Source organism: Nicotiana tabacum, chromosome 17, assembly GCF_000715075.1.
Source record: "Nicotiana tabacum cultivar K326 chromosome 17, ASM71507v2, whole genome shotgun sequence".
NCBI lineage: Eukaryota > Viridiplantae > Streptophyta > Magnoliopsida > Solanales > Solanaceae > Nicotiana > Nicotiana tabacum.
This window is the reverse complement of record NC_134096.1, coordinates 131,708,168-131,733,043: the sequence shown is the minus strand read 5'-3', so window position 1 is coordinate 131,733,043 and position 24,876 is coordinate 131,708,168. Positions and strand designations below refer to the sequence as shown.

At 37.7% G+C, this 24,876-nt stretch overlaps 2 protein-coding genes, 1 long non-coding RNA gene and 1 pseudogene across 3 annotated transcripts; 2 read left to right on the top strand and 2 right to left on the bottom strand.

The window, feature by feature from the left end:
• Nucleotides 1-1,555: 1,555 nt before the first annotated feature.
• LOC107770680 (LOB domain-containing protein 4-like) lies at nucleotides 1,556-5,176 on the top strand. Its single transcript, XM_016590015.2, has 2 exons — nucleotides 1,556-1,870; nucleotides 4,619-5,176. Exons 1-2 carry the CDS (start codon nucleotides 1,697-1,699, stop codon nucleotides 4,946-4,948), a joined length of 504 nt encoding a protein of 167 aa, XP_016445501.2. The 5' UTR covers nucleotides 1,556-1,696; the 3' UTR covers nucleotides 4,949-5,176.
• Nucleotides 5,177-5,747: 571 nt separating this feature from the next.
• On the bottom strand, nucleotides 5,748-6,788 carry LOC107770672 (photosystem I reaction center subunit III, chloroplastic-like). Its single transcript, XM_016590003.2, has 2 exons — nucleotides 6,415-6,788; nucleotides 5,748-6,190 (listed from the first exon to the last, which is right to left on the bottom strand). The coding sequence occupies exons 1-2, from the start codon at nucleotides 6,786-6,788 to the stop codon at nucleotides 5,881-5,883; spliced, it is 684 nt and encodes a 227-aa protein (XP_016445489.1). The 3' UTR covers nucleotides 5,748-5,880.
• Nucleotides 6,749-23,697, bottom strand: LOC107821234 (E3 ubiquitin-protein ligase WAV3-like; annotated as a pseudogene).
• Nucleotides 13,925-17,125, top strand: LOC142171449 (uncharacterized). The gene is made up of 3 exons (XR_012701010.1): nucleotides 13,925-16,597; nucleotides 16,680-16,769; nucleotides 16,853-17,125. It is a non-coding gene; the product is annotated as an uncharacterized LOC142171449 (long non-coding RNA).
• Nucleotides 23,698-24,876: the final 1,179 nt, after the last annotated feature.

Here is a 24,876-nt window from a genome sequence, read left to right as displayed (position 1 = left end):
CTACAGTTTTGTTCTTGTTCTTTGTAAAACCAGTACGCTTAGAGGAAGAATCCATTGAAAACGAAGAAGGAAAATGTTTTGTGTTTGAAGAGAACTAGAGAAAGAATGGAATACAAAGATGCAAATCTGGAGTTCGAGAAATTATGAAACGCAAAGGAAAGAATGTGGCATATAAGAAAATTTTGGCGGTTAAATTCATGGACATGATTACCTCGATAATCAGCAAAAGTTGTGCTGAATCATGGGATAACGCGTGTTCGGGGCTTTAAATGCGGAGAGACGTGAGTCTAATCAACTGTCAGGGACTTTCAGAGGGAGTTATAGTAATTCCTGCTAAAAAGGTATTTCTACCAACTTCCCGGTAACACAAATTTATGTCACCGGAAAGCAGGAAGACTATCTGTATAGGGTGAAATATGATATGACACGTAGTCGTCGAAAGGGGGGACACGTGAAACTCAAGAAATGAATGACCGAAGACGGAACGCATCTATTCCATTTATCACTGGAAAGGATAACGTTCATAAAGGTGTGTTAAATGCTCTGCGCCCGGTAGAATTTAATAGGGAATATTTTACAGCATTAAGAGCGACGGTCCGTTACAGAGAATTTGGCATTTATGTCCACCGTTGCGTCTTCATCAATGACCCTCATAATTGACATTAAAGGAGGACACGATCCTAAGACCTCCTCCTTAGACATAGTTATAAATAGTGAGCTCAGTTATCATTGTAAGGGACACGAATTTTACGGAAAAACTTGTACTACATTCTATATAAAGCTTAATACAATCTTACTTTCTTGCTTTGTGATCTCATCATTGCTGTGTCCGGAAGCTTTGTTCCTGGAATTGTTATCTCCGCTGTTTCGTCTATATTTCAAGGCTAAGTATTGTACATTTCTTCAATTATTACATTATTTCAGGATCAAATTAGTTCACTTGTCTAGAAACCACGTATAAATTCAACTGTACCGTTTTACGGGTAAACAATTCCACCTGGATTTTACTTTTAAAATTATTCAATTGACTCCTAAAATTTAAGCAAAAACTCCTAATAATTAATACCAAATATTCTGTTTGGACAGAAAGAGTAACATATAAATGAGCAACAGCATCAGAACTCTTATATATTAATTACTTTTTCCTTTTCCATTTAATAATGAAAAAGGATATTGGCTTAGGTTGAAGTTTACATTGAGACGAGGAAATGTGAAAAAACGATTCAAACCAAAAAAAAGAAAGACGAAAAAGCAAACATGGCGCCAAAAGTTGTCTAATCAGGATAAATTGCTTTAGTTAGACCAAAATCTGCAGACTTCCAACATTGGGTCCCTGATCTCAAAATAGCATATATATATATATATATATATATATATATATATATATATATATATATATATATATATATATATATATATATATATATATAGATATAATAAGATAACTCTTTTATTTATGTTACTGTTTTAAATTCATCTCAATATATAATAAATTAAAGTAAACGCTCTTCAATTTGCATTGTTCTCTTTAGCGTGCATAGAAAATCCATCCTGTCCTTTTCCACTCCCACCCTTTTCTCAAGATTTTCCTAGTTAACTTCTCTTTTATTCTTTTGTCTATATATACACAACAAACCCAACCTAGTTCTTTCATTTACCTTTATACCTAGCTCCTTCAACAAGTATCAAATTAATAATGAAGGAGTACTGTGGGAAGAATAGCAGCTCACCATGTGCAGGTTGCAAGCTGTTGAGAAGAAGATGTGGTGAAGATTGTGTTTTTGCACCTTATTTCCCAGCTGATGAACCCCACAAGTTTGCCAATGTTCATAAGGTCTTTGGTGCTAGTAATGTCAGCAAGATGTTACAGGTACGTACGTATTTTACTTTTTCTTTTCGTAATTAATTTTTTTTTGAGAATATATAAAGGGTTTTCAGAATAAAATGGAAGATCGTGATCTCTATTTAATTATTGGGGCTACATGCTTCTTCATGCACAATATATCTTCACTTTTCTTTTTGGGTTTTTGGGTTCGAAAAGGTGTCAAACCTATTTAAATTAATTGAGCGTCTGAAATATCAAAATGCCCCCTGCTTTTTCTAGCTAAAATACTGTTTTACACGATCTACTACTCAACATGAGATGGATCTAAAGACTCGTTTTATTAATAGCTAGTACACGCAGATTTATATGTACTTGCTCTGAATATGCTAATAGAGAAAAGATAATGTATTTTAACATGTGAACACATGCTAAAAAAAAATCCAAAAGCAGGAGTAAATATAATATAGCAGACAAATATACAAGTTTTTTTTCTTCTGAATTGTGCTAATTCATTTTCTTCAATTATATGATAAGTCTATTTTTGTTGACCCTAAATCCCAATTCGCTTACATTAATAAGTATATATCCTAAATTATATATTTCTTAAAATGCACGGTATAAAAAGTAGAAATTTTAACCATATTTGTCCCTCTTGATCTGATCAAATGTGCCAAATTTATTATCTATAGTCTTCATGGTTTGTCTCCAAACATTCACATAAGGAAACCAATGTATTACTTAATTCAATTATTTCTTTTCAAGTAATTAAAATTTTCCCATTTTAAGGTAATCTGGTCATATTTTCTTTTGTTATAATCTTTTTGAAGTGGCTTCTTCATTTAAGTTTAAAATATATACGACCTTTTATTTTTCAAGTTTCAGCTTTTCCAAACCCTATTTGGGCAGTGGAAAGAGAATAAGCAAGAGGTTCTTTAATTTAAATAAACAATCATGCTTTAGACCTTCTATTGCAAGGCAAGGGAAAACTTTGCTAAAAAGAGTATATATAGGGAGACAACAATCATCAAATTGTACCTGGAGTAGAACTTTTTTGACCACTTCTTTTGGTCAGATTATTTTCAAGTTAATTCTTTTTAAAAACAATTGTGTCTGAGACTAATTAGTCCCCAAATATTTATCGAAAAGACATGTAATCTACATGATCCATTACCACATTTATCTTTCTATCTTCTACACCCCCCCCCCCCCCCAAATAACAAGTCACTCTCCTAGCTTAAGTGCTTAAAATTTCACGTTGAACTTAGATAAGTTTGCATATTTAGCAAAGTAAGTTGTGGGGTCGTTCGATGGGAAACAAAGTGCTATGTTTGTTAGTTGAAAACCATTTCATATGTGTCAACATTGAAAAGTGTTTTAGTAGGTCTATGTTTATGGTCCCACACATAATCCAAGAAATTTTGACTATTGATTAGATGAACTCCATGTAGAACTGTTTTTGTTTTCTTGCAATTTATCTACTTATTTATTTATTTGTTATGAAGGATTTGAAAGTCATCTTATTCATTGATTATGTGAATATGGTCACTATCATAATATAATATGTATACTTATAAAACTGAATTCTCCAGGTGGACACGAGAAGCTTTCCTGTCGGCATTTCTCATAAAATTTCTTGGGTAGTTAAATTGTCTCCTATTTTAACTATTAAAGGCCAAAATAATCAACTAACCTCAAGAAAACAACACATTTCCTGCTTCTTTCGACCACAAAAAGAAATTTTTAGATATTAGAAAATCTCCTCTCAGACATAATTAAAGACTCCTCTGGTTTGACCTCAGAAAAGGGTGACGACTTCTCTTTTTCTTTTTTCTTTTCATCCTTTTTGACTAACACGTCCATTAGTTATTATTCTCAGAAAATTTATGACACAAAATTGATGTCAATATGACATACTCTTGCAAGTCAATTCCCTCTTAGGTTCTAAAGGTACAGCCCAGGCCCATTAATTAGCCTGGCAGTCTTATTAGTAAGCCCATAAGTATTCTACCTCCAAAATGTTTAAGAAGAATTAACCAAATAGCCTCTATCTAACTGCTTATATATATATATATATATATATATATATATATATATATATATATATATATATATATATATATATACAGTATTACACTATGTATCTCGGTTAGGAAAAGTAAATCGTTAATCTGGTGGGTTGTTTGTGTAAAGATCCCACTACAAGATGGGCTTTGGCCCATAAAACTCTCTATACATGATTTGTTTCCGCAATGACAAACTATATTACACCCCTTTCAATCGGTTTATAACAGTGTCATTGTAGAAAATCCCTGCATTGTTTTGTTCTGCATAGATATCTAGTTAGTGATTGTGTTATGTAATTTTATGGTCTACATTGCAGAAATGATACCGAGTAACCACTTTTAAGCATGTTGTTTCAAATATATATACAATTTATAATATATTTAAAGACTAACCAATTTCGCTCAAACTTCAGGACACCGCGTCCTAGAGTTTAAACGTCAAAGTTCAAAGTTCCGGACATCGTGTCCTAAAGTTCGAAAATTGTGTCCAGAAGTTCGAATCTTATGTCCTGAATTTTAAATTAGTATCTCAAAAATCCAGGACACTGAGTCCCGAATTTCCAAATTCAGGATACTTAGTCCTGAAGTTTGGATGAATTAGCTAATCTTTAAATACATTGTAAATTGTAGAAATATTTTAAATAGCAGGCTTGAAAGTGACTATTGCTGCACTTAGCCCACATTTCTAGTGAAATTCGGATTGAGTTAATTAACGTCAAGTCAAATGCAGGAATTGCCAGAGCACAAGAGAGGAGATGCAGTGAGTAGCATGGTATATGAAGCAAATGCTAGAGTTAGAGATCCAGTGTATGGATGTGTTGGAGCCATTTCGTCTCTTCAACAACAGATCGATATGCTTCGGACCCAACTAGCTATGGCCCAAGCTGAGGTAGTCCATTTGAGGCTAAGACAATCTGCAGGCATTACTAATAGCCCAATAAACAGTGGGTCTCCCTCTTCCCACATAATGGGCTCTCACCAGCCCAAAGGATATTTCCATATGGATTTGGATGTAGACCAGTCCAACAACGGCTTCAATGAGCCCATGTGGCCTTGTTAGATGAGTTTTGCCTATTTTAAGTTCAAAGCTTCTCCATATCCTTTTGCCTCTATATACTTTTTTTCTTATGAGAGCAAAGGTGATGATTAGGTATTGCTAATAAGTGTATTAGAATGAAATCAAACCCTTCTAAGGGTGTATTAGAAAAGATTATTATCCTTGTGCTTGTGTATATATGTAAGCATTATGAGAATTTTCTTGAAGAATTGGGCTTTTGGCCCAAACTTGTTGCCTATATATGTTGGTTTTGTCTTCTTGTCTTATTTTGTTGTGAAACCATCTTTAAATTCCATGATTAATTAACAGGGCGCCATCGAACTTATAATCTAATTGCAGAAAAATCATCAAAATAATATCTGTAACAAAAAAAAAATCACCAAACTATCATTAATTATCCAAGAATATCAATTTGGCCAAAATGATTTGCTGGAATAACTTCTTCAAAATCTAGGATTAATTACACAGAAGATCATCGACCTTATAGTCCAAATTGCAGGAAAATCATCAAACTTATATCTGTAACATAAAAATTCACTCAACTTCTATTAAATATCATAAAATATCAATTTGGCCAAAAATTGATCAAGATTTGGAGGAAATCTGTGATGCGCATGACGGGGAGCGGGCCCTCGTCAAACAGGGCTGACAAGAGTACACATGTCACCTTAGGCGAATCTTAGGTCGAAATGAGAGAGGAAAATAAAGTGCTTTATAAAACATGTCAGACTTTCACGCGGAGGTGGCAACGCGAAAGATAAATTCCTACGGCCCCAAGCCCTCTTGGGTCGTGACAAAATCATCCGAACACATTTTTCACTAACATTAATCAAGAACCACAAGATCCACACATAATTGATATAGGGAATTCACATATTCTTTCATAAAATATAAACAAGCGAGAGTACAATACTCCAAAGAGAAAATGAATGAAATTAGAAGTTGGGGTCAGTGAGCTCTCCATTCAAGTACTCTCTGTAAGCAGCAACAGGCCAACTGAAGCCTCTCCAGATGAGCTTGTTAGCCAAAGGAACATCAATGATGATTTCCTTCATAGTTGGTTTCTTGTCATCTCTTACAGCAATCAAGTAACTCCTTCCAACCCACCCAATCCAACCAGCAATGTACAAGAAGAGAATCCCTGGTGTTATGAACTCTCCCCAGTGCCTTTGGTCTCCACTCACTATCAAATGTGGCAATCCATCTGATCCACACAACAGTCCTTGTTTCCCATAGTTGTCAAATCTGCAAAACCAATTTATCATTCATAATTATGTATGGAAAAAGTAGATAATTAGGAAAATTCTATGATATTCCTAGAATTTTACAGCCCAACCCACTCTTGATATTATCTGCATCTTAAAACTCGGCTTGTTTATTTATTTATATACCAGTATCTCTTCCGTATTTTGTGGATGTGAGATTTACGCAACATAGAAAAACTTGAAGAATGAGGAAACAAGACAAACCTGCGCTTGGTTTTCTCAATAGTGGCGTTAATAGCAAGGGCAGGAGCACTATCAGGTGCATAAAGTTTGAGAGAACTCTCAAGTTTCTTGATCTGTTGCTTCTCACGCTTTGCAAACTGCTTTGATTCCTTGCATGGAGTGAGCCCCGAGATGTCAGCAGAAGCTGGAAGTACTGGTGCTGACAACAGAATAGAAGACAAAGCAAGTGCAGCAGAGAAAGCCTTTAATGAAGAAGAAGTTTCCTCTGTTGAATTAGATGAAGGGGTTTGGTTTGAAGAGCACACTATGGTTGAAGTTCTTGGTTTTGTGCTAAACTGAGAGCTAAACCTAGGTGTTATGGATTTTGAAAGGTTTGTAGGAATAGTGAGAGACATGGTGTTCTTTCTATATTTTTCCTTTTTAAGGTATTATTTTCAAGAGAAATGGTAGAAGAAGGAGAGTTTGGAGATGGAGTGTGGAGAGTGAAGGGATGGTTTTTAGTATTTGTGGGAGGAAGTTAGTGATGAAGGAAGAGGATAAGGAGTAAAATGGCGCTTACGTGGAGGGGTTTGATTGGATAATTGAGTTAGATTTTGTGAGTTTTGGAGATTCTCTGAAATCCTTATCTCTGAGGATTTGGAATTTATTTTGCAAGGGTAAACTCGGAAATTATATTCGTGCTAACTATTACTCCATTTGATAAGTATTTTGAGAATTGAAAATTACAAAAAGAGTAGGGTCAAATACCACAGAATTATATCACGAGAAGAGTGCTGTTGTTCAGTTGCCTATCACGCTGAGAACGAATGGGGTTAGAAATGTTTACTAAGATCTTGGAATTAAGTTGCATGTCTTGTTGGGACGAGGAACCTGTTCAACACGATTGGCAAGACTTAGATTCTGTGACTTTGAGACCATGTTAACCATAGATGGAGTTTCATAGCCAATTGCACCACTGTTGCTTGAGCTACCACCTTGCGATATTATTTGTGTCGTTGTGTCTCCTCTAGTTGTGGCTCTTTGCCAAGAATGTGAGCTCAAACCCGAGAGGACATAAGCGCGTCCTGTTTGTTCATAGCGTTCCCTGCTCGCCATCCTCTCTCTGATTTCAGTCAGTTCAGTGTCAAGCCAGTTACAAAGAGCATCACCTGCTTGGGCAGATACAGAAGATAGAAGAGAGGTTCTTCTGTTGCCTAGAACGGCTTGAGCAGCCTCAAGATTTCCATTTTCTGCCATATGTTGTGCCTCTGCAATGGTTTCTGCTACTGCCAGCCTGTTTATCTGCCTATCAACCTCACGACTTACTAGCACATCCGTAGGAGACAGCACTGGTGGCCGACGTATCTCAACTGTCTAACCCTCCACACCGACCATTTCTTCAGACGTGCTATTCTTGTAACCACATGTAATTTTCAACAGAGATGTATTTGTTGCGCTTCCATCAATTTCAGCCGAGGGAACAGGCAAGTAGACAAGAAATTCTTTCACCTCATCTGCATACAGGTTCCCAATGTTTATTATGATAGTAACAAACCTGTTATTGTATGTGAAAGAAAGAAAAGTAGACAAAATAAAAGAAAGAAAAATAAAAAAGAGATGATTTATGATATAAAAACTTACATCGGCATTCTTATGATGTATGCGCTTACATCGGCATTCTTATGATGCATGCGCTTACATCGGCATTCATATGATGTAAGCGCTTATATCGGCATTCATATGATGTAAGCGTTTACGTCGGCAGGACATTCAAATGCCTAGAAAAGGGGTATGCATTTTCATTTGCAAATGATCCCTAACTTCTTCTTTCTCTCTTCAATTAATAAAGAGCTATTCTTTGTGTGGCCGTGGAGTAGACAAAAATTGCCGAATCACGTAAATCTTCTCTTGTCTTGTCTTGTGTAATTTATTGCTTTTCTCTTTCAAATATTTTTTTCCTTCTATTAGCCTGACACGTTTTCCAACAACTGGTATCAGAGCAAAGTACGATACCGGTATAGATACTATTCACAAGAATAGTGCAACACTATTGATCATCGTTACTATTCACATAATTTTTTTTGTGAAAAAATGGCATCGGAAGAAGGGAAGGTTAAGATTGACAAGTTTAATGGCAAAGATTTTGGATTCTGGAAAATGCAAATAGAGGATTATTTGTACCAGAAAAAATTACACTTAACTCTGACCGAGGTAAAATCAGAGAATATGGCCAAAGCGGATTGGGATCTATTAGATCTCCAAGCTCTTGGTGTGATTCGTTTGACGCTACACGAAATGTGGCATTTAACATCATTAATGAGAAGACCACTGCAGGCCTAATGAAGGCGTTATCAAATATGTACGAGAAGCCATCTCCTTCAAATAAAGTCTATTTGATGCGTCGATTGTTCAACTTAAAGATGACAGAAGGTGGATCTGTTACGGAACATATCAATGAGTTTAATGTAATATTAACTCAGTTGAGTTCTGTCAATATAACATTCAATGACGAAGTCAGGGCATTGATTCTACTATCATCTCTACCGGAGAGTTGGTCTGCAACAGTAACTGCAGTTAGCAGTTCATCAGGAAGTACCAAGCTCAAATTGGATGATATTAGAGACTTGGTTCTAAGCGAAGATATTCACCGGAGAGAATAAAGTGATTCCCCAGGATCTGCTTTGAATACCGAAAGCAAGGGGAGAAGAAGCCAAAGAGGATAAAGTCATGGTCGTGGCATATCACAGTCAAGGAGAAGAAGGCAATCCAAAAATCGCAAATACATTACGTGTTGGAATTGCGATAAAAAGGGTCACTACAATAGTCAGTGTAGAGAGCCAAAGAAGAAGAAGAATGATCAATATAAGGATAATAATTCAACAAATGCAATTGTTGAACAAGTCAGTGATGCACTAATTTGTTGTACAGACAGTCCACTCGAATCTTGAATTTTGGACTCAGGTGCATCTTTTCACTCTACATTATGCAAAGAATTATTGTATAATTATATTGTTGGAAAATTTAGGAAAGTTTATCTAGCAGTCGGTAAACCTCTGGACATTGTCGGGAAATGTGAAGTTCATATAAAGACTTCACAAGGCACGCTATGGAAATTGCAAAATGTCCGACATGTTCCTGGCCTTAAGAAAAATCTGATATCTATGGGTCAGATTGACAGTGAAGGATTACAACAACATTCGGTAACGGATCATGGAAGATAACCAAAGGAAATTTGGTTGTGGCACGAGGCTTCAAGAAGGGAACATTTTATGCAACTACAATACAGATTGATACTATAGCAACAGATGATCATGGTCGCGATACAACATTGTGGCACCGGAGGCTCGGGCATATGAGTGAGAAGGGAATGAAGTTGTTGGCATCCAAAGAAAAGTTTCCAAACCTAAAGCAGGTTGAATTAGGTTTGTGCGAAGATTGCATTTACGGGAAACAAAAGAGAGTTAGTTTCTCAAAGGCGGGAAGGACGCCAAAGAAAGAGAAGCTGGAACTAGTACATACAGATGTGTGGGGACCAGCTCCTGTAACTTCTCTGGGAGGCTCACACTATTATGTCACCTTCATTGATGATTCCACAAGAAAGGTATGAGTTTATTTTCTGAAAAATAAATCTGATGTGTTTGTTACCTTTAAAATATGAAAAGCTGAAATTGAAAATCAGACAAGTCTAAAATTAAAATGGTTGAAGTATGACAATGGAGGAGAGTATAATAGTCAAGAGTTTAAAGCATTCTGCTATGAGAATGAGATCAGAATGATCAAGATAGTTCCTGGAACACCGGAACAAAATGGCATTGCTGAAAGGATGAACAAAACCTTGAATGAACGAACCAGAAGTATGTGAATACATTATGGATTGCCGAAGTATTTTTGGGCTGAGGCTGTTAACAAGGCAGCTTACCTCATAAACAGGGGACCCTCTGTACCGCTGAATTTTGAAATTTCTGAGGAGGTATGGACAGGAAAGGAGGTAACTCTCTCACATCTGAAATTTTTTGGTTGTGTTGCTTATGTGCATGTAAACTCTAATGATAGAGATAAGCTTGATCCTAAGGCCAAGAAGTGTTTCTTTATTGGCTATGGTGATGATAATTTTGGTTATCGATTTTGGGATGATCAGAATAGAAAGATCCTAAGACACATGAATGTCACATTTAATGAAAATGTGATGTACAAAGACAAGTTTGAAGTAGAACCAACCAACACCAGTAGACAGACATCTGAAATAATTGAGTTAGAAGAAATCTCAGAAAATGAAGTGGCTAGAGAGACTGCAACTGGATCTGAAATTGAAGATGTCGAACCAGAAGCCGAATCTGGATCAGAATCAGAACCAGAACTGGAAATAGAATCTGATGGAGAACCAGATCTGGAGTCAGGACTTGAATCAAATTCGGGATCAATTAATCCTGAACCTACATTAAGGAGGTCTAAAAGAGTCCCGAATGCTCCAGATAGGTTAACTCTCTCTCTCTCCACTATTTACTTCTGACTGATGCTTGAGAACTATAGCATTTTATTGAAGCAATACAGGTGATAAACTCTGATAAGTGGAAGCTAGCCATGAAAAAAGAGATGAATTCTCTTCAAAAGAATAAAACATGGATACTTACAGAGTTACCAAAAGGAAAAAAAGGCATTGCAAAACAAGTGGGTGTACAAGGTCAAGGAAGAGCATGATGGTAAGAAGAGATACAAAGCACGATTAGTAGTAAAAGGCTTTCAGCAGAAGGAAGGGATTGACTGCACCGAGATCTTCTCTCCTGTAGTCAAATTATCTACTATCCGGTTGTTGCTAAGTATCGTAGCTGCATAAAATTTACATTTGGAGTAACTAGATTTTAAAATTGCTTTCTTGCATGGTGACCTTGAAGAAAACATCTACATGAAGCAACCTGAAGGTTTTCAAGTTTCTGTTAAATAAAGCCTTGTGTGTAAGTTGAATAAGAGTTTGTATGGTTTGAAACAAGCACCCCGATAATGGTACAAGAAATTTGATGGATTCATGCATAATAATGGTTTCACAAGATGTGAGATGGACCATTGGTGTTATATCAAAAATCTTGATAAATCCTATATCATTTTACTGTTGTACGTTGATGATATGCTAATTGTAGGATCTAGCATAAATGAGATCAACAGGTTAAGCAACAACTGGCAGAGGAGTTTGAAATGAAAGACTTAGGACCAGCTAAGAAAATGCTTGGGATGAGGATTAGCAGAAACAAGTCCGAAGGAACCTTAAAATTGTCTCAAGAAAAGTATATACAGAAGTACTAAGCAAGTTCAGTCTTCATGATGCAAAGACCTGAAGCACTCTACTCGGAAGCCATCTTAATCTGTCGAAGTACCAATCACCTAAGACAGATAAAGAAAGGAAGTACATGTCCAAAGTTCCATATGCTTTAGCAGTAGGAAGTTTGATGTATGATATGGTTTGCACTAGACCTGACATAGCCCATGCAGTTGGAGTTGTCAATAGATACATGTCAGATCCAGGAAAGGAGCATTAGGAAGGTGTAAAATAGATATTGCGATATCTCAAAGGAACCTCAAGTATGACACTTTGTTTTAAAAGAAGCAATATTATCTTACAAGGTTTTGCTGATGCAAATTTAGGCGGCGATCTAGATAGTCGAAAAAGTACCACAGGCTACGTGTTCACCTTTGGTGGTACTGCTGTTAGCTGGATGTCCAGATTTCAGAAAATTATTGCTCTATCTACCACTGAAGCAAAATACATGGCAATCTCAGAAGCTGGAAAATAGATGATTTGGCTCAAGAATGTTTTTAAAGAGCTAGGTAAAGAACAGGACAATTGTTAGCTTTTCAGCGATAGCCAGAGTGCAATTCATCTTGCCAAGAATCCAGTGTTTTATGCAAGATCGAAGCATATCCAGTTGAGGTATCATCATATCCGAGAGTTGATAAGTGAAGAAACTCTTTCCCTCTAGAAGATACCAGGATCAAAGAATCTGTCAGACATGTTGACCAAAGTTGTCGGTGTTGACAAACTGAGGCTGTGCACTGCCTCAGTTAGCCTTCAAGACTGATAGCGTGAAAGCGCCACCAGAGAATAGAAAATCTTTTTTTATTAATTTCTTTCTTGATGTAACATAGGTTTGAGGGAGAGATTGATAGTAGCAAACCTGTTGTTGTATGTGAAAGAAAGAAAAGTAGACAAGACAATAGAAAGAAAAATCAAAAAGAGATGAACTTATGATGTAAGAGCTTACATCGACACTCTTACGATGTATGCGCTTATATCAGCATTCGTATGATGTAAGCGCTTACATTGACATTCCTATGATGTAAGCGCTTACGTCGGCAGGGCATTCAAAGAGTCTGGAACCAAAATGTGGTTCTTTTGGACTTAAAGAACTAAAATGTGTGGAAAAATAACTTAGTGATATTTTTATATATAACGCCCTTTTAAAGGGCGCTATATCTTAACGGCCGTTTGCCTAGTTAAGTATAACGCCCTTTTAAAAGATGCTATATTTGAACGCAAAACAAGCAGGCATGTATAGCGCCCTTTATTAAGACGCTATAGTATAGTGTCTTAATAAAGGGCGCTATACATATATAAAGGTCGTCCCTTTCCCCTTCCCCACAGAACATAATCGTCCCCCTCCCCCCACCAAATTAAAAATCCAACAGCGTTCCTCTCCATTTTTAATCAAAAAAAGCTCGAGTGGAGCCCACAGGTCCCACAAAAAGTGTAGATTCTCGGTCCCATGTCCTAGATAAAGCGTTATCTCGGAGTGGGTTGCTTGTTTCGGCTCCAAATCACCAAATCTTCTATTTTTCAAAAACTTTAAATCGAGGTATTCCGACTTAGTTTTTGTTAAAACTCGTATAAAAAATGCATATTAATTATTTTTAATGTTCTCTATGTTATTTTGTGATTGTTTTGCTATTTGACTAATTTGTTATTTTTTATCCGGACTATAGTATTAGTGTGCTAAAAAGATTAGTAAAATAGAAAATAATATTATTATTTGTTAAAAAAAATATTAATTAGTTACTTATTACTGTGGTATATGTATTTTCATGATTGTTTTGTGATTAAATTTATTTGTTGTTTTTATCCGGTTTATATTATTTATTTGCTTAAAGACTAGTAAAATAGATAAATTATTACTTTAGTTCCCTGTAGTGGTATCTTGTGGCCTAATGTAGTGCTCCTATTTGTAATGTAGTGCCCTTTTAGCGTAGTAAGATGTAGTGCCCTTTAGTGTAATATCCTTGTAGTTATTGAAATTAATCATTTAAGTATCTCTTATACCCAAAAATACGTCAAAAAAGATGATAGTTCAAATACAAACTATCTCCAATTCTACTCAACAAACGTAAGAAAATAACATGAGAAAACAACAATGTTTGTCAAACTAAGTATTGTTATATAAATATTTAATAATTAAATCCTGTATAGTTAAGAAAATTAATTATTTAATTTTATTATAGTAAAAATAAGTGAGTCATAAACAAAAATATAAAATAATAAAACTAACATATAAATTAATAAAACTAACATATACAATAATACACTAACATTTAAAATAACAGACTTGTTGAGTGATAAATCGGAAAAAGTTTTTCATCATGAACACAAGAATTCAGGATACCTTGGTGCTACTGGGCCTCAAATATCGAGCCCTGAACCAATATGTGAATATTTAATAATTAAATCTTGTATAATTATGAAAATTAATTATTTAATTTTATTATAGTCAAAAATAGGTGTGTAACAAACAAACATATAAAATAATAAAACTAACATATTAAAGTAACATATAAAATATAAAATTATAATATTGAAAATGTATCAACCTAATTAACAATATAGTAACAATAACATATAAAATTATAATATTGAAGGTATTGCAATATATTTAAGCAATGAAAAAGAAAAATAATGTAATTAATATTGTTCAATTTACAGTAGTCGACATGGAGGTTCCGCCTTTACATCCCGGACTTGCCTCGCTAGAGCTAATGTTGCTACAAGCCGAGCATAGGTCTTCCCACAGATGGGAGGGACAGTTACTGGCCCAGACGTTCCGCGCCAAGAGAGTAGACGATATGTGGGACTTTCTTAGGGCCCACCATCTCCATCCCCATATAGTCAGACGCCTCCAGGATAAGTGCTTTTATAGGATTGTGGAGATCGGCCGGTTAAAGCTGGATTGGTCGTTGATCACGGCTCCGATAGAGCGGTGGCGACCGGAGACGCACACATTCCATTTCCCCATTGGCGAGGCCACTATCACGCTTCAGGACGTGGAGGTCCTGTATGGGCTACCCATTGATGGATACCCTGTTGCTTTGGTGAATGCCATCAGAGAGTATACGGGTTTGCAGTACCTGGAGATGCTGCAGCGGCTCACCGGATGAGACTGCATTGATTGGGGCTAGTCGTCTGCAGTTGAAGCCCGTTCGGGAGCATTTGGAGGCGATGCACACTGACATCACAGATGATACAACGGAGCTTCATATTCACCGGTACATGAGGTTGTTGCTGCTGCTTATGTTTGGAGGGGTTTTGTTCCCGAACTCTTCGGGAAACCTAGTCAGCTTGAGATTTCTTCATCATCTTGAGTGGCTAGATGATTTACATCATTACAGCTGGGGTGTTGCTGTTCTCAGTTACTTGTATAGGCAGATGTGTCGGGTGAGCATGGGCACCCAGCGAGACGTTGCAGGATTTTTGCCGCTGCTGTAGGTGAAAACATAGTCGAATACTCTCTTCATTATAACATACCTAGTAAAAATATACCTTAAATTTTACATCCACGTTGTATATTAGGTTTGGGCCTGGGAGCGGTTCCTGCAGTTGAAGCCACCTCTACCACCCTTAGCTCCGGATGCACTACCTCCATTTCTCCCTTTAGCTAAGAGGTGGGTTGGTAGGCGAGGATATGGACGGGAGTACGAGGCTCGACATAATCTCCCCTATTGCAGGGATTTGTTGGATTTGCTAGAGGGCGCATAGGTAAATGTATGCCTAAGTTTACTTGGCCTGGCTTTATATGTGTTGCGTATACTCACGTTTCCTGTTTTTACTTAATAGTTCATTTGGAGGCCATACAACGACGAGCTAATAGTTGGTTTGCCCGATTATTGCTCGACCGGCCGAATTATGTGGAGCTCTTCCGTCCCATTGATGTGTCTTGATAATGTCGAGCATTATGCCACCGAGCGAGTACTTCGCCAGTTTGGTTGCCCACAGCTTGTACCGCCACCGCCCGCTTGGCATATGACACATTACCAGCGGGATGATCGTTCCAGGGTGGACCAGACATATGTGGCATGGTTAGAGGCGCAGATCGATACTTGGGACCAACGACATGACCTGATTCCTCCCCCCTTCACCTGACCGGCCGGATGTTGAGCATGAGTATATGGGCTGGTACCGCAGCGTTACCAGACATTTCGTCGGGAATCCTGTTTATCGCGCTGGAGGTCGGTACGTTCCATACGCTGGGAGGCACGAGGCATGAGGCACGAGGCACGAGACATTAGTATGCTATTGGGTATACTTACTTATAGCGTTAACCTAGCATTCCATAATTTATATTTTACATGTTATGTAGGCTATTGGCCTACATCTGTTCCACCAGTTGGGACTGCAGATGCAGCAACATACCGGTGAGGGAGCAACCGCTTTGCACGAGTATGGCCGGCAGGTTACCGATCTGGCTTCCCGGACATTGAGGCGAGTGCGAGATGATGAGCGCTTAGGATACGAGGCTGAGTATGTGGCGCCAGAGCAGTACCATCATGGGCCACCAGTGGTGCCGAAACGTGGTCGGCGTGGCAGGCGTGCCCATAGAGGTAGGGATGTCCCACGAGGTAGGGGTGTCCCACGAGGTCGTGGGGGTTGGCGAGGAGGTGGTCCCCAGCAAGGGGGCATTGAGGCACCTGTTGAGGATGTTGGAGTTGATCAGCCGGGTGACCTTTATTAGCCAGGCCATGCTCATAGTGATATGCCATCATTCAGCCTTCAGCTTACTCCAGGGACTTCGCAAATGACCCCGTCAGCTCCATTGTTGATCACGGGCACGACCATTACGCGAGAGGATTGGGATCAGTATTTTCCTGACCCATCGACCGTTGCTGCTAATTGTCGGATACGAGATGTGGATAGTGGGCGCTAGATGAGTTATGGCTCATCATCGAGGGATGCTGAGGATCTTTCACAGGCGTAGGTTTGTTTGTATTACTATTATTTATATTTGTTTTTATCTCATTGATTAGTCATAAATATCTAAATGTTTTTTTTAAAGGCTTCATCCTCGCCCGTCACGGAGGCCACCTTGTGCGATACTGACATGGCTGCGATAGATGATTACATTTAGGAGCCCGACGAGACCATGGTAAGACAATTTAAATTTATGTGACTTAACACGTACATTACTAATACATATTTCATATAGTAAAATATCTTATTATTCTGTAGGTTACTGCTGGACCGACGACCCCTTCTACCGAGCCTGCCAGCCTTACTGACGATCATGCTACCAACCCTCCTCCTATAAAGAAGCGACGTGATGGGGATGATCCTGATAGTGTAGCCGGGCGGGATGGGATGCACCTCAGGCCAACGACTGCTTTAAATCATACAGGATGTGGGACACATTGATTTTTTATTTTATTTTATGTACATATAACATTCAGTAAATAATAGCAACAATTTTTATTGTTTATATTATATGAGCATTGTGTTTTTATTTCTCCGGTTCTTCGTTATTTTAATACTACAACACAAACACAAATATAGCAACTTAACATAATCTGAATTCAGTACAACTAATGAAAATATATGACACGTAAAAAATAAAGATAAAATATCACAATTAACACATACATGTATTTGTTTAGTCACTATCGCCCATTATTCTCTATTTCAACCACTTAAATTTCTCCTTTAACCTATTTTTTTCTTCTTCGACAAGAAAACACACATAACGTAGTATTTCACCGCGCTATGCGTCATGTGTTAAAGATTCTCTCGGGTACAATACAACTTTTCCAGAAGATAGCTTTGCAGGCGAGCAACTTTTCAGGTCGACAAAGACAACACACATAACGTAGTATTTCATCGCACTATGCTTCACGTGTTAAAGATTCTTTCGGGTACAATACAGCTTTTCCAGAAGATAGCTTTTGCAGGCGAGCAGCTTTTTCTGGTTGACAAGACAACACATATAATGTGGTATTTCACCGCGCTATGCTTCGCGTGATAATGGGTTTTTAGGGTATAAGAAATCTACTTAAACTAAATCAAGTCATCCGTATTTTAATGACCATTTGAATAAATATTAGAATATCCATTTAAAAAATGCCACTAACATTTAACAAGTGGATCAAAAATAGGCAAAAGGGTGAAGGTAGTTCAACAGATCCCCATGGAACATGTCTTAACACTATCGATCTCTATCTTGAAAAAAATATGCTAGGTTGCTACACTGACTTGGTTGATGACAAGTGGTATGGTGTTCTGCGCCCCTTGGAAGATAAGCCTATCAACATACACACTGATCTCAAAGTTGCAGGGCACATTATTGAGGGTGACGCACATTCTACAAAGCCTGAAGGTATGCGAATTTGGGGCAAAAATCTACAATGGGTTCCCCTATACTCAAAATGGTGTGATTATGAAGTACTATGTCACTGGCATGGGCTTGTTGTTCCACAAGCACTACCTACAACCTTCCAAATAAACACACACAAAGATGAACTGGAAGTGATTCGACATTTGATGAAGGAGATTCTAGAGATGGAAAAGGCACTAGCTGTTCATCATGCAATGGATGATCTTAACTTCCTGAGAGGAACGGAGGATCAGTACTGGGATTTATTAGAAAAATGATAAATTGCATAGAGACAATGATTATCCTATTTTCCCAACAATGGCCGAGTGGGAGTGACTACCTAAGTTTCTACTACAAACGTTGGACATTGGAGTCCCATATTGTTGTAGAAATCAAGCAAGTGGTCTTATTGATGATAGCGATAAAATACGAGAAATGTGTATGAATTGGGGCCTAGATTACGATGCCCTCGGTCATGATGGGTACGTACACGATGTTGCCGAAGAAGATGAAGACAGTGACATTGAAATTGTGCCAGACAGTGACGATAATGGTGAATGACAATTGTTTTTTTTAAATGGGTTTATGTTAGATTTTTGTACTGAAGTGATAATGCTCAATATCAATAAGACTTAATAGCAATGGAAACATAATTTTATTTCATACATTTTGCAAGATAAACAAGTACATACACTTATTACAACAAATTGCGGAAACAAAATACTACGTGTATCCTTGATAATTTGGCACATTATATGAACTTCCACCGCCTCCCAAACCAGCTGAAGGACATTTACGACGGCCGCGTCCTGTTTGCGAGCATATGCCACATTTGCTCGCATAAACGGTATCACCAAAATCCATTTAGTTCCTTATACACGTTATTTTTTCCACTTGTCATTGACGTACATAATCCTTGTTACACACCATTTTAAATGGTTCCGGCGGCCAATAATGCTCAGCACCCACTGGCTGCAATTACTTACTATAGGTGTTTAAGTATACAACAATACTATATTCTTTATCAACGTAGTTGGTTGCCCCTAAACCTGTATGTTAAAAGCACTTGATGGCATGTGAGCACGACATGTGGTAGATGGACCATTTCCCACAAGAGCATAATCTTCTGGATTCATTTACGGTGTGTGTATTATTCCCCCGATTTTGATGGATAGAGGTGCGAATTTCAAAAATATTTCGCTCGTTGCAAAACTGTAAATATGAATGCCAATGTGCTCGCCGCCTTTATTTCTCAAATCTTTTTATTGGTATTGGCATAAATTCAACACCCCTTTCCATCAATGACGATGCACCTCTAGCCCTTTGAATAAACTTCTCTACCATCTGCTTGAATGACATCCGCACCATGGCAGTGACATGCAATCCACGTGCAGACTTCAATAACCCGTTGAAAGACTATGACATATTTGTAGTCAGAATTCCCCATCTTCTGCCACCATCTGCATGCAAAGTTCACTTGTCAAGCTCATGTCTCATCAACCAACGATAGGCTCCCTTGTCTTCCTGCCGGATAGATTCCATGCGCCTACTGAATTTACACTCTTGGTGATCTATTGCAGCCATCCACATTAAATCATGTAAATCCTTGTTGGGATATACCTTCTGGAAATTGGCCTTCAAGTGACTTAGACAGTAACAATGGTAGGCATACGATTCCTTCCATGCATGCAAATTCTGTATAGAACTTAAAATACCACCATGTCGATCCGATATTAGACAAATACCTAAACGTTGTTTGATAACGTGCTCTTTCAAGTGGTTCAAAAATAGTGTCCATGTCTCTTGGCTTTCATTGGCACAAATAGCAAAAGCTAAGGGAAATATACTTCCATTAGCATCTACTGCAACGACGATCAACAACTTAATATCATACTTTCTATAGACATGAGTGTCGTCTATGGATATTACCGATCGAAAATGTAGAAAACCATTAATTGCTAGTTTAAATGGCCAGAACACATATTTAAATATATGTTCTGGTATTTCCGGACTCCGTTCAAGCTTTCATTCAACAACAGTCCCAGGGTTAAAGTGTTGCAATATGTCCATGTACCTGGGTAGAGATGCAAAAGACTTATCCCAGTTACCATAAACAATTTCAAACGCACGTTTGCGCCCGAAAAATGCCTTTCTTTTGGTAATGGTGCACCTATATTCCTGGTGGACAGATGTTATACACTTTTTGATCTTGTGCCTTATGGACACTTCAATGTGTGGAATCAAGACAAGAGAAATCAAGCAACATTCAAGTTAAAATGATTCCCACTGAATGTGTCCATTTCACAATTGTGGGTGCCAATGTATTTACCCATAACCCATATATTTGTTTTCTTCTTCCTCGCATGCAACATCTAATTACAACCCGTAAACCATCTACGACAGACTACATTGTATACATCTGGAGATGACTCGCGTAGCATGATCTCACAACACTCGTTTACGCTGTACATTAGCACCGCCCTGGTTAGGCACGCTTTATCGGGAAAAAGCATGCCCTTTGATAGCACCATTGCTCTAGATTCATCCCATATTGCTGTCCGAATTTTGTCAACATCCCTTGTGAGGGCATCCACACCTAGCATACTTATCAAATGATTAAGTTAGGGAATCTCCCTTGAATGAAATGACATGTAGGACTCGTACACTCTTGATCTAACGGGGGGTGGAGCATGCTCCCTTGTCAAATCAGGTTAAGAATTTTCTTCCTCCTCATCATCACCCTCATCAAGGAAGGGTGTGTCATCTCTAGACTCATCGGCATTGTTGTCATAATCACTATTCTCTTCCTGACTTTGTGCATCTGCCAGATCCTGATTAAATATGTCGTCTTCGGGCAATTGAGTAAGGACAGGACCTTCAAGTTGCTCATTTTCACTGCACAACCAACAAAATAATGAGTTACTCAAATTGATCCAAACTTTACATATAGCTATATCACTTCACTTACAAATCGTATTGTGTTGACATCCTATGATGGACATTATCCTCTTGGTGATGACTCCCGGATGGACCACCATGATCCAACACACCAGAACTAGGCATATTCCAACTGGGCGTTGGTTCATAACTTGTAAAATGTATATCTGGCCGGTACCCCCTGTGGAATATATGAGTGTTAATACAAATTCAATACAATAAAAATAAATATCGTAACACAAAGGAAAATTAAAGTTTACCACTCGTCTTGTGGATTATGTAAACTAGGAGAAAAATTATTTCCTCGCTTCTCATTCGCCCGTGGAGATAAGTTTAGACCAGGCCAAACTCTTTCAGGCGGAACATGTTCGGCTAAAACTGCTCCAAAATAACCACCCGATGACTGATGAATATCCCTTCTTTGCGCAACCTCATTATTGCGAACGTCTTCAACCTTGACGTACATTTCCAATATTTTTATCACAAGAAATTCCCGATATTCATCCGGAGTCCTCAAAAAATCTCTCAGAGTTTCATTGTCCTAGATGTTAAACTCTGTATAACAAGCAACCCTTTGTGGAGTGATAGAATACTGATATCTTCCGGTTACTTTAAGATTCACCGAACGTTTGCTCACACTCATTTTTTTACATAACAACGATACCAATGTATCGTACTCCATTGTAAGTGGTAACTTAACATGATACTATGGAGATAAACTATAGGTTACTGAGTTATTCGCCACCACAACCTCACCCCCCCCAATATAATGAAACCCTTATTCTTCGCTCTTCAGACATTATGACAAAATACAAAATAACTTAACAAAGAAATATTTCAGAAGACTTGAGAATATTTATGAATGAATTTTTAGAAAATCCTTAACCTCTTTAAATAAGGTAAAAACCAATCCGGGGGTACAATTATTTTAGGTATAGCGCTTTAAATAAGGGCGCTATACCTAGTTGAATTATTGTTATGTCAGTTAAGACCAGAAGAATTATTGGTTGGCTCACATAATATATATAGCGCCTTTCAAAAAGGCTTTATATATATAGCGCCTTTTAAAAGGGTGCTATACTTAACTGGGCAAACGACCGTTAAGGTATAGCGCCCTTTAAAAGGGCGTTATATATACAATTATCACTAAGTTTTGTTTGCCACATATTTTGGTTCTTTGAGTCCAAAAGAATCACATTTTGGTTCCGGACTCGGCATTCAAATTCCTATAAAAGGAGGTATGCATTTTTATTTGCAAATCATCATTCAACTTCTTCTTTCTCTCTTCAATTAATAAAGAGCTATTCTTTGTATGGCTGTGGAATAGGTAAAAATTACCGAACCACGTAAATCTTCTATTGTGCAATTTATTGCTTTTATTTTTTAAATAATTATTTCCTTCTATTAGCCTGACACGTTTCCCAACATATTAGACCTCGCTTTCCTTGTTCAGAAAGTTCACTCCACGTGATGCTGACCTCACAGTAAGTTTTAATTTCTGAGCTACAACACTGCGGAGACTACCAATACACATTGAAAAGACATCTTGAACAGTACCAACTATCTCAATGATTGAAAATGTACCACCTGATGCATCTGAGATAGCATGCATAGCAGAAGAATCATGGTCTAAACCAAACCCAAATGTATGTACATGAAAAGTTGGCAGTTGGTCTGCTGCTAGTGCTTCGCTATTGCGAGGACAAATGGAAGAAGGCAATAGATTTAGATATTTTGGACCTGATGTTGCATTCGAGGATCTACGATTCCGAGGACTATGATGTTGGTTGGCATTATCTCCATTATAGGTGTCTCTCCCATCTGACAAGAGAACAATACTAGCAACTGGATTCATTTCACGCCTTTCTTCAAGAACTCGAACTCCTTTCTTGAGTCCTTCTACGATATTTGTTCCACTATTAGCTGAGATGGAATTGATAGCTTGTGCAGCCTCTCGACGCCCCTGCTCTCTCATCCTTTGCAAGGGGAAGTTTCTTTGAGCTCCTAATGAAAAGGTAACAATAGCTAGACGGCCAGAAGGTCCCAAGTTATCTATGACAAAACAAACTGCTTGCTTCAAGTGAGCCAATTTTGATCCAGCCATGTTGCCACTAACATCTAGAACTGTGACCAGGTCGATAGGCGCACGCTCTCGGTGCCTAGCATCATCAGCAAGTGGAAGTGCCCTTACTCCAACAAGAACAACAAATCTTGACACAGCTTCAGAAGCAGCAACAATAGGAAATTCTGAAAAAGCTCTCAAGACTATTCTCTCTGAATGAATGGTGGAAGGGGAGGAGGTATGATCCACGGTAATGTTGGGAAGAGGTTCATCATCAGAGAAGTGAATGGGCTCAGGAAGGGGCAGAGATACCGTTGGTTGATCTTCAAGTAGAGAGACACGAGTCCGTCCTGCATTGTTAATGGTTGTATCAGTACTGAAGGACGACATGGGAGGAATCTCTTTCCATTTGCATCTGCAGATAGGGCAGAGGTAGTTTCCATGCTTAACACTATTTGCGATGCAGCTGAAGTAGAAGGAGTGGGAGCATTCAACAGTGAATATGGCCTGATCATTCCCAGGTTTCATACTCCCAAGGTAAATAGCACATGTTCGCTGCAATTACAACAAAAAATTGAAAAAGTGGCAAGTTATAGTGAGAATATCATAATCAGCCAATAAATATATACATGCTTAATGAGACTGTCCATATGTAACCACATGCCTCCTAGTCAATTCCTCAATTAACTTAAGAAACATTGATGAAGCCATAGGTTATATATCAACAACAACAGAAGACCCGATGTAATCCCACAAGTTGTAGGTTATATATACACTCAAAAAGTTTTTAGTGGACATTGTTGAACTGTAGGTTCACCAAAGCACAGAATTTGAATCCATCATAAGGTATACACTATACATGGGACAATGGCAAAAGAAAAAGTAGTAAAAAGAGCAGTAATAGGAATTTTCTGACCAAAGAAACTAACAAAGTCACCAAGAAATCGTACCCGAGGGTATGGTCTAGTGATCATTGAAATGGTATAAACGTTGAAAATCAAGGTTCAAATCCTAATAGGGACAAAAAATAATGATAGTAGTAGCTATGCAGTGGAATAATTGAGGTTCATGCAAGTTAACTCGGACTTTATCATTACAAAAAAGAAAAAGGAAGTTACCAAGCAATCATGTAAAGACTCTCATGACATAAGCCCTTACTTGAAACCTTTTTTAAAACACTAATACTGCTTCAATTGTACATTCACGGTAAATATTTTCAATAATAAAAAAGTTTCAGAACCTTTGGACTTTTTTCCTGGGAATAGATAAGTCACTACGACACAATTACCGACTCAATCAACTACTTAAATCATTAATTAAATAAGCTTTTGGAATAATTAAGAAAAGTGTAAAAATGCTCTAAGGCACTGTTTGACTAAGAAATATAATCTCCGGTTAAACTATTAAATTTATATAATGACGGGTCAAATCTAGTTAAGGATAATGACTCTAGATATTAAGCATAAGGATGCAAGATATATGGGGCTGAGTTTGCATATGATTGATGTCAATAAATCTGAAATACTCTTAAAACAAGAACAATAAATGAGATATATCTAGCAATAAGTGTCAATAAATGGCATTTATATAAATAAAGAGAATGATTCACCCGATAATGAATGGACAAGGTGAATATTCTGCCTGACAACGGTGAATGACAGATAGATCCAAGATTTGCATGAATAATCCTTGGATCTGGTAGAAAAGTGGGAATAATATGAACGAGAATCTTTATAGAAAGGTAGCCTTTGTGTTTTTATCCGACAGGGAGTCTTCTTCTCAAAAGTGTTCTTATCAGCCCCAATATCACATGCCCTTCTCATTGTCTCTTCTTTCTATATATACAGGCCCATTTTCTTAGAAAACCCTAATAATACAAACACCAAGAAT

Coding starts and splice junctions, on each gene's coding strand:
- LOC107770672 (XM_016590003.2), bottom strand. CDS start 6,788: ATGTCTCTCACTATTCCTACAAACCTTTCAAAATCCATAACACCTAGG. Junction 6,191..6,414: donor ATTGAGAAAACCAAGCGCAG/GTTTGTCTTGTT, acceptor TTGGTTTTGCAG/ATTTGACAACTATGGGAAAC.
- LOC107770680 (XM_016590015.2), top strand. CDS start 1,697: ATGAAGGAGTACTGTGGGAAGAATAGCAGCTCACCATGTGCAGGTTGC. Junction 1,871..4,618: donor ATGTCAGCAAGATGTTACAG/GTACGTACGTAT, acceptor AGTCAAATGCAG/GAATTGCCAGAGCACAAGAG.